General features: G+C 36.4%; 1 protein-coding gene across 2 annotated transcripts; it reads right to left on the bottom strand.

Moving 5' to 3' along the window:
• Nucleotides 1–670: 670 nt before the first annotated feature.
• On the bottom strand, nucleotides 671–13,087 carry LOC116304171 (mechanosensory protein 2). Of its 2 annotated transcripts, none has more exons than XM_089024738.1 (9): nucleotides 12,940–13,087; nucleotides 8,738–8,841; nucleotides 8,541–8,613; nucleotides 8,067–8,149; nucleotides 6,763–6,966; nucleotides 3,700–3,755; nucleotides 2,863–2,941; nucleotides 2,602–2,791; nucleotides 671–1,432 (listed from the first exon to the last, which is right to left on the bottom strand). In XM_089024738.1, the coding sequence occupies exons 1-9, from the start codon at nucleotides 12,974–12,976 to the stop codon at nucleotides 1,371–1,373; spliced, it is 888 nt and encodes a 295-aa protein (XP_088880864.1). In that variant the 5' UTR covers nucleotides 12,977–13,087; the 3' UTR covers nucleotides 671–1,370. The 2 variants fall into 2 exon arrangements, with proteins under 2 accessions (XP_088880864.1, XP_088880863.1); XM_089024737.1 differs by lacking the exon at nucleotides 12,940–13,087 and adding an exon at nucleotides 11,444–11,578.
• Between the last annotated feature and the right edge of the window lie 200 nt (nucleotides 13,088–13,287).

A 13,287-nucleotide genomic window follows, 5' to 3' on the forward strand; every position in this document is an offset into this window, starting at 1 on the left:
TATTTCGAATAGAATGCGGAAGCAGAGACTCCGAAGTTGAGCTGCATTCGCTTATCAACTCTTTCAGTTTTCGGCCTATTTTCTCGAAAATATGGAATTTTAAAAACAAAATTACCACTAAAATAAATACATACCTTTAAATAAAACATACCTTCATAATTTCCTTGACCTTCTTCCTTGTTTTTGACATTATTTTGCTTCCTTTAAATATCCATTCAACTTCCCCTTCTTGCCGACTCTGCTGACTTTAATAGTTATGGCGCGAAAATATTGTGTGACAATACATAGTTAATATCGACAATAGTAGAGTGTGACAGTCACGCATAAGATTTACCACAGGAAACCCACATAGCATCATGTGGTCCCATCCTTTCCGTTTGCAATCCTTCTAAATTCAGCTACTTTTACTTCTAAGGTGTCTATTAGTTTACTTATGTTTCTTAATGAATTATGCTCAGAAAGTGATGAATTTCAGTGCCTATATAAAATTTCCAGTTCTCCAACAAAGATGCTTTGTTAACCACACCCATGGTTGGAAAACGTAAGTTGATTGATTTTATGGTGATAATAAAAGGAATTATAGCTCAACACAGCAAAATCTCACAGTACATGCCCTCAACTGGTCCCCCGAGTCTTTAGATCAAGGAACACATCTGTATTATCTGATGAATTACATATTGACATAGCTTTATTATTTTCTTCATCAGAATTGCATAATGTTTATATTGCTGACCTTTACAATCATTAATTAGATTTTCACTAGTGAGAGGAATACATTTGTTGATTTTTTTTCTAGAACCAATATGGTTGGCCATGATATTTAACCACAGGCTTACCACCCTATTAATTATTTGGGATTTCTCAGGTTAGGGATTCCTGTGGCACAGAGATAGCTGTTAAGCAAAATTTGAAGTCCCCTTCTTAGTTCCTGGCACCACTTTGAAAGGTACAGTGTAGCTGTGCCTTTACAATAAAGTGACGAACGGTGAGCTTCTAATGATAGAGACATGTGAATAATCATCCAAGGCCCTAAAAAAACTAATACTTAGGGTGGTAAACTTGTGATTTAACAATCTTTTAAGACATACATGTCTATCTATCTAAATGTGAACCTTTTAGGTTTAGTCTAGATTCAACCAATATACATGGCTAGCCATGATATTTTTAACTCTTTTAAGAGATACATGTCTGAAAAAAATAGATTTTTCAGAGAGCATTTGTCCAAATAAAATGTGTTTATGCACACCATTGATAAATACTAAATAATTGTACAGTATTCAACCTCAATTTATCAATTCAATGATAGCTCATGAATATGATTAAGATCCTTTGTAACACTCAGTTCCGTTTCAAGTACGATATGCAGAAGTTCAAAGTTTACACTCAAATTCTTCTTCATCTTTTGATGATCTTATCATTTTGGGGGAGTTTCCTGTTGGGGAGAAAATTGGAGATACATTTAGGAGTAGTAACACCACAATGAAAATAATGAAAATAAATTTAATCAAAGAGTTCCTTGTTGGTTGTTGTTAAATTCATAATAGTTTGTTTTATCAACCGTAAATTTAATAAATATGATCCAAGCTTTCGGCCTACTCAGCCATCCTCAGGGAAATGAAAAACGTTACAATTTAATTTGATGCGCACACACATATGCCATGGTTTGATTGTGTGATTTTTCTTTGTCAATTGTAACATTTTTCATTTCCCTGAGGATGGCCAAGTAGGCCGAAAGCTCGGATCATATTTATTAAATTTCTGGTTGATAAAACAAACTATCATGAAAATGAATTTACTTTATTTAAGAGGGTGACCTGTATACATTACTGGTAGCCCAGTAGTTTACATTATGGCCCTCCTACAATTAATTAATGAAACTGAAATGAATGATCAAAGAAACATTACATGCATGGTCGAGAAACCGAATCTGAACTAATCAGGAATCGGACAAATATAGTCTCAGCTAGTGGCCACAGTGGGACTCAAGCCCAGCATCACCGGATTGCGAGACCGACGCTACGACCACTCAACCATGCTGCCTCCTCAAAATCATCATCACCATTGTTACACCATAATCATAATCATCATCATCACCACCGTCACCATAATTATCCTCATCCTGATCATGTAATCATCATAATCTTATCATGGGATTATCATCATTCACCACCACAATTATCACCATCATCATCACCACCACCACCATCATCATAATTACCATCATCATTACCATTATCATCATCAACATCATTGTCATCATCAACACCTTCGTCATCACCACCATCACCAATGATCATCATCATCATTCATTATCATAATCATAACATCACCATCATCATTACCATCATCATCATCACCATCATTGTCATCATCAGCACAATCATCACCATCATCAGTCATCATCATCACCATCACCATCATCAGTCATCATCAACAACAGGAAATCATCATTGGTGCCTATCATAATCACCACTACCAATATCATAATAAACACTTCAAATCTTCGAAATCTTCCCCTCTATACAGAAAACAAAGGTTTGAAATTGAAAAACCTTTAGTCTAAACTGAGTTAGTGTACTTGAATTAATAGCAATGTCTTACCATTCTTAGGAAGAAACCGTGATATGAAATTCAAAGGCAGAGGAAACAGGATTGTTGAGCTTTTCTCTGCAGAGATGGTGGTTAAGGTCTGAAGGTAGCGCAGCTGAAGAGCTTGTGAGTTTTCTGCAAGAATGTCAGCTGCTTCTTTTAGTGATCGGGATGCATTCATTTCACCATCGGCAGCAATAACCTAAGGGAATTTAATCAAAAATTAAATCTGATTCCTACAAAATAGGCTACATATGATAATTTAGGTCTAACCTTTGCTCTGGCTTCACGTGAAGCCTCCGCTTCTGCAGCCATGGCTCTCTGCAGCTGTTGCGGCAAACGTACATCTTTACTAAAGGATAATAATAATTAATAAGTGTTATATCATTAAATAGAAACCAGTCTCTTTTATTTTTTAAAAAGTGATTAATTTAGCAATGCAGCCAGTAACAGTGATTTATCTTAATCTTAAGCGGTTTCTCTTAAGCAATAATTGATGGAAACGATGTTTGTTGATTCAAGGCCCGGGGGGGGGGGGGGGGTACTACTACCCCAACTTGGGTAGGGGTGTCCTGCCTCAAAACCCTGACCCTATCCCAGACCCAAAATTTTGAATTTACATGCCCTACCCCAGACTAAAACTAAGAATTATACACCCTATCCCAGACTAAAAGAGGGAAAAGATGGTTATTCAATAGATTGCAATCAATATTTACTAACGTTTTTATTGTTTTTGTATCGGCAGAAAGCATAGCCTATTAGCCAGACAAAAACGACCAAATCGTTAACCCTATCCCAGAAAAAAAGGATACCCTATCCCACACAAAACTTCAAAAAATGATACCCTAACCCAGACCCAAAAGCTGAAAAACCATACCCTATAGGGCGGCACATACCCATATAGCAAATATAGGGGAGTACCCCCCCCCCCCTCCCCAGGTTCAAGGCATAAAGACTTGTGAAGTCAGAATTTAAATGAATAAACTTTCACATGTTTTCATGTAAAGTACATGAATAAAATAATATGATTGAGATTTTAAGAGTGAAAAACTCTTAATTATTTAAAAAATAAAACAGCTTTTTCCCTGCTACAGTAATAATACTTCTTACACTTCAACTCTCTCAACTTTGACACCCCATGGGTCTGTTGCCTCATCAAGGGAAGTCTAAAAGAAAAAAGTACAAAAATATATTACTTAGTGATAACAAAGTATTGGAACAATGACTGTTACAATAGACCTTTCTTGAGTTCCAAATAGGCCCTTTGCAGTTAACGGTTACATGTCTGTACTTGAAGGCAATATTTATGTTTTTATATTAAATTGGTGATTCTTTTTAGGTACTTGTAAAGAACTGAATGAAAAGATGTGTATCCAGTGTGTCACGAAATGCAGTTTTATATGCAGGTCTCTCAAAAAAGATTGTAGAAATTTGTTTGCTCTCCAGTAAATTTCACCAATGGGAATCAAAATGTTCATTCATTTGCTCTCAGTGAATTGATCAGCACGTGATTGTTTAGCTGCAAAGGGCCTATTACTGCCATGTTCCTTGATTACAGACTTATTTAATCAGGGTTATATTAGCCTCGAATCAGTGTCTAAATATTCACAAATACCAATGGTAAAGTAAAGAATGCACATCTTCAACAATACAAAAACTTTGAAATTCCACGAGCCTTTACTGGAACACGTGAATATTCTGCATAAAGTTTAAGGCTAACCCTGAGCAATAGAGAAGGGTGTGACTCAAAACTGAAATGTCCTGACAATGCCCTGGGTCACTAATACACTTATTTAAACAACTCTGAGCTATTAATACAAATCTTGTGGTAATGCAAAATTGTACAATGCATTTCAGGACTCAGTTGACTTGAGCTGGCTATGAGGACTGCTTCTATATTGATTGGTATCCAAAACACAATGCTTGGGACTCCAAATTTAAGTAGTCTCAAGACATGGTTAAAAAAATTCTTGCACAATAATTTGGTAAAGATAACACTCTGCTGCAGGCTTGGATAACATACCCAACAAATTGCTAAAAATGTCCGCTTCTATAGTGGGACCATCTCTCACTGTGATTTTTCGACAATCTATTAAAATGGGCATTTTTCCTAGGGAGTGGAAAATAGCGAAAGTAACGCCTATATTTAAAAAAGGGGAGAAAACTGACCTAAACAATTATCGCCCAATCTCGGTCATTCCCACTGCTTCAAAGATATTTGAGAAGATCGTTTATGATCAACTATACGATTATTTGAATGAAAACCAGTTATTGACGGAATGCCAGTCAGGCTTTCGTTCCCTGCACAGCACTGTCACCGCGTTGCTCGAAGCAACGAACGAATGGTCAGTTAATATAGACAAGGGACTACTTAACGGAGTTATCTTCATAGACCTCCAAAAAGCCTTCGACACCATAGATCATGAAATTCTTTTGTCCAAACTATCGAATTATGGTGTAGATGAAGGCTCACTCAAGTGGTTCCGTTCTTATTTACTGACGAGGTCTCAGCTGTGCAGTGTTAACGGAAGTCTGTCTGAGCCTTGTACTGTGAGCTGCGGTGTACCACAAGGCAGTAATTTAGGCCCACTTTTATTTCTCCTGTATATTAATGACTTACCAAATTGTTTGGCGCAAGCCATAACAAGAATGTTTGCTGATGATACCAGCATCAGCTTTCATGGTAAAAATGTAGGGGACTTGGAACCAAGCATCAACACTGAACTCACTAATATACATCAGTGGTTGTTAGCAAATAAGCTAAGCTTGAATGTAGCGAAAACGGAATTTATGATTATTGGGTCCCACCAAAAGTTCACAGCGCAATGCGATTCCACTATTAATATTGCGATTAATGGAACTAGCGTTAAACAAGTTGATCACACCAAATCTTTGGGTGTCACTATTGATAAAAACCTTAATTGGTCAGAACATGTTAACGACATTTCGAAGAAAATCTCATCAAGTATAGGGGCTCTAAAACGTGTTCGCCCATTCATTTCGACCGATAGTGCCATCCAAATCTACGAAGCCTTGATCCTACCCAAACTGGACTATTGTAGTGCAGTTTGGGATGGATTAAGTGATAAACTATGTGTTCAACTACAAAAGCGTCAAAATCGAGCGGCTAGAGTTATCACAAGATCTAACTATGACATAAGATCTAGCCATCTCCTTGACCAATTAAACTGGGATACACTTGCAATTCGTCGTAAAAAACAAAAAGCCCTACTAATGTTTAAAACGATGCAGGAACGTACACCAGTTTACTTACAAAACCTTTTCTCCGACTACCATACTAAATACAACCTTCGAAATCATGATAAAAAACTGTCAATACCTAAGCCACACACTGAATATCTAAAACGATCATTCAGTTATAGTGGGGCAAAATTGTGGAATGACCTACCATTAAATATAAAAGAGGTCATGTCAATACGAAAATTTAAAACGGAAATTGATAGTCTATACAGTAAGAAAAGTTGTAACTAAGGGCTCCACGGCAAACATGTAAAACAGTAACTAGCTTTTTAATCGTAAATCTTTACTTTTAAATATTTTTAGGCAATCGACTGATGTTTTTACCGTGGTAAAATAAAGAAGCTTCCTTCCTTCCTTCCTTCCTTCCTCTCTCATGGGAAGCATGGGTGGCGTAGCAGCAAGAGCACTCTCCTCTTACCAATTAATGCGACCTGGGTTCGATTCTTGAACTCGAGTTGTGTGAGTAGAGTTGTTTTTTTTGTTCTCTCATGCAATTTACGGGTTTTTCTCTGGGTTCTCTAGTTTTCATCCCTTCGCAAACATTAACTTTTAAATTCTAATTCAATCTAGAAAGGGTCTAAATGAAAATTACTCGGTGTAATTCTAGCTACCCTACCAAATTGTGTAGTTTTTTGGCGACATGGGGAGTGTCAAACAGTGCCACAGCATCGCATGCCAACAATGCCACCTTTCAATGTAACAATAATAATTGCAGTAATGATAAAAAGGTAAATTATATACACTGTGAAAAGATGAAAAAACTGACGTTTCGGATGCTAGTCCTTCGTCGCAGCAAAAGAGAAAGAGGTGGTAGAAAGGAGTGTTTATATGAGTGTTTTTATTTTTGCAGTACACACCAAAAACACGCAGCTTTAGAAAACTTAACATAATTCACAAAAGAACAACACTAACCTGCATGACATGGCTAATATTGTCCCTCTCAGACAGAATCTCACTCAAGCTCTTTGTTCCCAGCACATTCCTGAGGGTCGTTTGAGCTAGCAGACGGGTGGAGCGGTTGGCGTCTTCAACTTTAGTGATCGATATTGTGGCATCGTAAATTTTGAAGTACACGACGGCATCCACAGCTACTGTCACACTGTCTTTTGTGAGAATCTAGATGAAAGGTAATAGAAAATAAATTGGAGCATTTCTAAAGTAAACAAATAGAAAATGTTAGCATGTGCAGTGTGCATTATCTATCCTTGGGATGCATGTTACATCACATCTGCCATGTTGGTTGATGAAAACAAAGCATATCCTCATTAGCTTCTCTTGTTAGATCAACCAGCATGGCTGTTTCATTCTGTAGTTCCAGAAATTATCTGAACTCTCCCCCCCAAGGACAAATTTTTTTCAGACCTCCCCCCCCTCCAACAGCTGTACCCAGAAATTTCAATTTTCTTAGATAAAAACTCTGTAATTTTGTTCTTTCTCTGACTTCCCTACCCCTAGGAATTTCCAAATTCATCTGTGGGGGATCGGAGGCTATGGATAATTTCTGGAACTACATATTGTAATTTATATCTCAAGGGATTTTGAGTCACATGGTTGCCTCACAAGTATACCTGTAGGCAGAATATAAGACAAATGTAACTAAGTGAGACACAACACACACATAGCAGAGTGCTTCTTAACATTACTTGGTGAGTGTTTTGCCAATTTTGCCGTTTTAAATTAAAGAAAAAAATTATATAGGAGCTCAATGGTGCTTTACAAGATCAGTGGAGGACTTTATGGGCTGCATATTAAGGCGCTAGTAGGGCCGTGCAGCTTACAATCATGAGTGATTTGTTAGTATGTTAGTATTATGCCTCCAGATTGGGATAGGCTGTTGAACTAGGGGACAATCCCCTACTCTTCATAAATAATTCAACAGGTTCTTTTATGTCCTCCATTTTACTGCAGGTTAGGAAGGGTTGGGAGAAAGGGCCTTGGGTTTTAAGTCCTTATCCGAGAAGACTTGAAGGTCTAACCATTTGCAGCACCTTCTCCTCAGTTATTTTAAGACCCTGAGTGTTGGTCCGGCCGAGGCTTGAACCACAACCTCCCGCACAACAGACCGACGCTCTTACCAACTGAGCTACCAATACAATTGATACAATTAATTAGAATAGCCATTATTGCCCTCCAGCCAATTAGAAATTATTTATAGCAGTTATTTTATATATTCCAAAGTTAGGTACTTTTAACAGCGTGTGAAAAAAATTATTTACCTCTTGTGGAGGGACGTCAAATGACACGACCCTGAGGTCAACCTTTCTGTAGGTGTCAATGCAGGGAAGGATGAAAAATAGTCCTAAAAATTTTTTAAATAAAATATATCTAATTAAAAAGATCCAAAAAATGCAGTCAGTGTTTTGATAAGTCCAGGGGGGTTGGGGTTACCCCACCCCTGAAAACTAAAGAAGTCAACTTTCAAGATGGCGGCCAGGTTAAATTCCCTATTGCCTTTTGCGGGGAACCGGGGAGTGGGGGTGGGGGGAGGGGGGAGTTGGAGTGTTGAATAATGTAAATTTTCTGGGGTAGCTGTTTAGCGGGGCTTAACATCGATAGGTGCATTATAGGTGCATTATAGGTGCATCATTACCTGGTCCCTGGTTTGAAAAAATTGATAAAGAAATCTCCAATGTGTTCATTCTCTTATTTGAAGTCTGAATTGGATAATTTTTTGAAAAACTTTTTTTTACCTGGTCCTTTAGCTCCTCCAGGAAGCAGCCGACCAAGCCTGAAGATGACAGCTCTTTCATACTCTTGAACAACCTAACACCAAGCAAGATAAACTAAATGTGTGATCTCCCTCAATGAGCTATTGTTAGTTCTTGGAGTGAACAATGAGAAAAAATATGGTTAAATAAATAAATTCGAAAAAAAGTAAAAAATTTACCTTCAAGCAGAAGAATATTGAAATTGGAAAAGTAATTAAAACTAATATTAATGAAAGAACAGTGACGATATAATGGCAGACTCCTTTGCTTGTGCCTGTGTTATCTGTAGAATGTAAGAGCAAAATCATGATCAGAAAATTGAAATGTTAAAAGTAATTTTTGTTTCAGTAATGTATTCAGTTTGCCAACCAAAAACATTTGTGATTGGTGTCAACTGGCTATCATTTTACATGTATCATCAAACAACCAATGAAATACGTCGAAGGCTTGATTAAAGAGCAGGTGTATTCTTCAGTTACAGAGAGTTTTAACCTAGTTTATAAGTCACAATTATGAAGGATATTTCCCTGCTAACAGAGCTTATTTCCCTCCAAAACAAAAGGAAAATAGGCCCTGCTAGCAAGGGAAAAGGATATATCTAATCAGCACAAACAGAAGAAAGAATAAATGCTTCTCTAGAGAGAATCAACCATTTTAGTGCTCAAATAAATTTATAAATTTATTTATCAAAATGTCTTTCAAACAGCACCAATTGCAATTTTCAAGCATGAGCACTTAGTGGCGGCCAGATGAAAGAAATATGCTTGCTAGAGAGAATAAATCTTATTCCCAATATTGCTTGGCTTATGGGATGATTTACGTAATTTATGCATTTTTAAAAAGAGACTAAAGGTATTCATTGTTTTAGTGCTGCTCACTGTAAACCTCACTGAAGTCTTGGTATATATTGCGTGCCAAGCGAATATATGTAGCCAATCAGAATGCAAGTTTTTCCAAGACCTTGGCAGCTATAATCCCCTGCCTGTGGATATTATTTACAATTAAATAAACTACAGCCAAATAGAAAAATGGGATGAAAATTTTAATTATTAAGGCCTAGGGCAAACGTCAAACTTTCCATGCACTGAACTTATTAAAAACAATGAATATTAGGTGATAATGAGGCAGCATTCTTTGATGTAATTAAGTTTGGTGCATGGAAAGTTCGACGTTTGCCCTAGGCCTAAGTCTTAATTTGAATTTGGAAAAATTAATTTATTTTTATAAACCCACTAAAATTTCAATTTTAAAAGCAAGAAATTTTGTGGCTCATATTATTATATACCAAACCAATATTCTAATAGCTGTTTTCTCATTATTCAAATATTTCAGGTAAACACAATCTATTATCTACAACTGTTTATCTTAGAGAAGCTCTAAAATACTACCTAGGAGTCAAATTGTGTCATTTAATTTCAACATCTTTTGCTAGTTTATTACCATATGAAGATATAGAGCTATTGTCAGAAGGCTGGTAAAAATTCAAAAAATGATTTAAAATGAGAATAACCGAATTTTTCTGGAAAAACAAAGCAAATATGAAAATCAAAATGAATTTATAGGGAGAATTCAACCACTCCTAAGAGCTAAACAAAAAAAAAAAAAAAAAAAAAAAAAAAAAGAGCTAAGAAATTGACAGACGACTAATAACTTTTGGTCTTCAAAAATTGATGAGCGGATGGTGCTTCAAAAATATCAAGTGTAATACTGGATGTATGCTCTAATGTAAGTTCATAGCTAGATATACTATACTGTAGTCATGGTGTGTTATATTGTAACTATTATAGCTGCGTGTTTTGAATGGCAAAATCCCCCCGAAGACAATGGCAAGCTATTTTAATGTTATGACAGTACTGTTTGCATACAGTAAAACAAAACCATTTTTTTCACACATCATCATCTTAGTGTTAAGCCACATCACATCATTATATGGCATGTCGTACCATATACATGCTCTAAGTCAGTACTAATATGTTTTCCACCCTCCTAGTGATGGTCATTCATATGAGAAGCCATCTATAAGTGTTTAGCAAGTGGTAATCACAGTGTATTGTAAGTGCAATATGTCAATATCATTTGTCCTAATTATAATTATGATAACCATCATTATAAGAATGCCATATCAAACGTTAGGGTATGCCATACAATGTACCTCGACTCACACGAAAACTGCTCATTAGAATTCTCAATGCAATAGAAAAATAATTAAGCTTATTTGACCTTACAAATTGAGATCTAAAAAAACAATCATAATAATTTAAACAATACAAGGTTTACTTTTGTAAACCACTAGAAAATGTATAGATCATGTAGAAAAAATGATTCAAAATTAAATAGCAAGTTCCGTGCCTTAAATAAAGCGAAAAATTCTTTTTTTTTCGAATTGATTTTTAAATTATTAAAAAGCGGTCACCTGGCTTACAAGTATGCTCAATATTGTTTATGAGCGCAAAAGAGCCCAGTCACATATAAGTCTGGACATAAAGATATCAAATTCTAAAAACCTTAAAGGTGAGAGAGAAAAGAGAGGAATCAAAAATTTGAAGCATCTTGTGCGAAGGTCGAAAGATTTCGATAGAAAAAATGTCGAGTTGCATGCGATTTAACGAATTTTCCACTTCGTTTATAGCAGAAAAAACGCTCAAAGCACAACAAATTTAACTTAAACGAGCGCTTAGGATATTCCTTTAGCACTATCCTTAACACTTTAGAAGAAACGAAGCATTTTAGAGCATTTCAAAGGAGAATAAAAGCGTCAGAACGCATTAAATAACAAGAAAAACAGGCCTAACGTGTGAATCTTTGACGCTTCAAAGCGACACTTCTCCGAATGTTGCGAACAAATAAATATTTTTTTTAATTCTGAGGCAAAAATAGCACATTACCTCGAGTCTCTTCGACCTGAAGATGGTCTGCTTTGGTCATTTCTAATGTTTCTTCGCCTGAATTCCTCATTTATGACTTCTTTATGTGAAAAATCGTAAAACTTCAAAACAACCTCGCACGAAGGACTGGCTAATCACGTGACTTGCAAGAGCTCAATTATTCGAATATTTTTCCCGTTAATTTGTTTATTTTCCAAGAGACTCTTTTTTATTTTTTATTTTTTAACTTCTTGGAAATAAGGAATTTTGTTCAAGTGCCAGTTACATTAAACTGTTTTTAGCGTTATATTATCGCCAAAATAAGGATAAATACACATGAAAACTGCACAAAGACTAGCTGGAGCACAGGTAGCCCACTTTTAGATAAAAGTAAAATACCCATAGATTTTTTTTATTGAAGTTTTAAAAAATGAGGACGACCAAGAGAGTATATATATATGCTCTTATGGACTGAGATAAACTAACAAACAAGCAAGAAATAGAACTGAATACAAAACTAGTGTAAATCTAGTGGGCCAAAAAGAGGAGGATCCAGATACAGAATAGTCCCCTTCACAGTTCCCTGCGCCATCTTGAAAGGTAGTCGTGCCTTTACATCGAGACGAACGGTGAGCTTGCAATGTTAGAGACCTTTTTTAACACCTTGAACAACTATTCACATGTCTCTACCATTGCAATCTCACCATTCGTCTCGCTTTGATGCAAAGGCACGGCTACCTTTCAAGATGGCGCAGGGAACTGTGAGAGGGACTATTCTGTATCTGGATCCCTTTAGAAAAATCCTGAATCTGCCTTAAAATTAAAAGGTTTATTAAGGTACATTTTCCTTTTCTATCATAAGAACTACTCATCCATTATTCATGGTTTTGTGGGGGGAAGGGGAGGGGGAGCTGGCATGAGTCATACATAGACTGAATTAAAAAGCCATACTCTACAATTTTTTCCAGAACCTTCCCCTCCCTCTTTCAAAACACCTCTCTTTTTACCACCTCTCCCCCTCCTCCAAGCCTTCAAGTCTCACGGTACCGTCTTTACGGTACCGTCTTTACCCTACAGTAAATTAATGCAATCCTCCCCCTTCTCTCTACCCTCCGTGCCTCTTCCTGCCCTCTTTCCGATTATCAGAAATAAATCTCAAATAATTCCTTATGATCGTCTAGCGCTTGGAAGATTGAATAAAACGAACCGATACCAAGATTTTTGTAAGCGTTTACTACCAAAGCCCCGACGTTTATAGTCGGTGGCAGATTGAGATAAAGTTCTCAATCAATGAAAAGTAGATTGCGTGACTAAAGTACAATTTCTGGCCCGGAATTATGCAACTCAAACAGGACGAAAAACCAGCTAAAACCATCGTTTAAACCCAAAAAGCCTATGAATAATTTTGATAAAAACTGTTCCAAGGTGACAATACGAGAGAATCAGATATCAACATCATTTGTCTATCAGCTTCAACACTCAAACCTAATGATATCTGGTACGAAACATGCACCTACCTTCCAAAGGAGAATACTTGCTCTTGGTCATTTCCATATTACAGTATTAGAAACTATTAACTCAGTGGACAAAGGATGAAAAAAACACCATATATTCAATGCATGCGGTGCGTCGTCTAAGATAACTGAAAATGGCGTCCTATCCGGTGAAGTAGTTATTATTTGGGTCCCGTGTCAGCAGATTGTCTGGATACTATTTCTCTACCATGACGTCACTTTTGATTACTTTCAAAAGCCAAGTCTCCCACCCCTCCCCCACCGAAACAAAATTCGACTTCTTGAGCTATTTTTACTATTTTATCATAAACAAAATAATTTTGAAAACTTTCTCTTTTTTAAAGCTCTCCT

This window comes from Actinia tenebrosa, unplaced genomic scaffold (genome assembly GCF_029948245.1).
Source record: "Actinia tenebrosa isolate PJP-AT-01 unplaced genomic scaffold, QUT_ActTen_1.0 PGA_scaffold9__36_contigs__length_13948895, whole genome shotgun sequence".
Lineage (NCBI taxonomy): Eukaryota > Metazoa > Cnidaria > Anthozoa > Actiniaria > Actiniidae > Actinia > Actinia tenebrosa.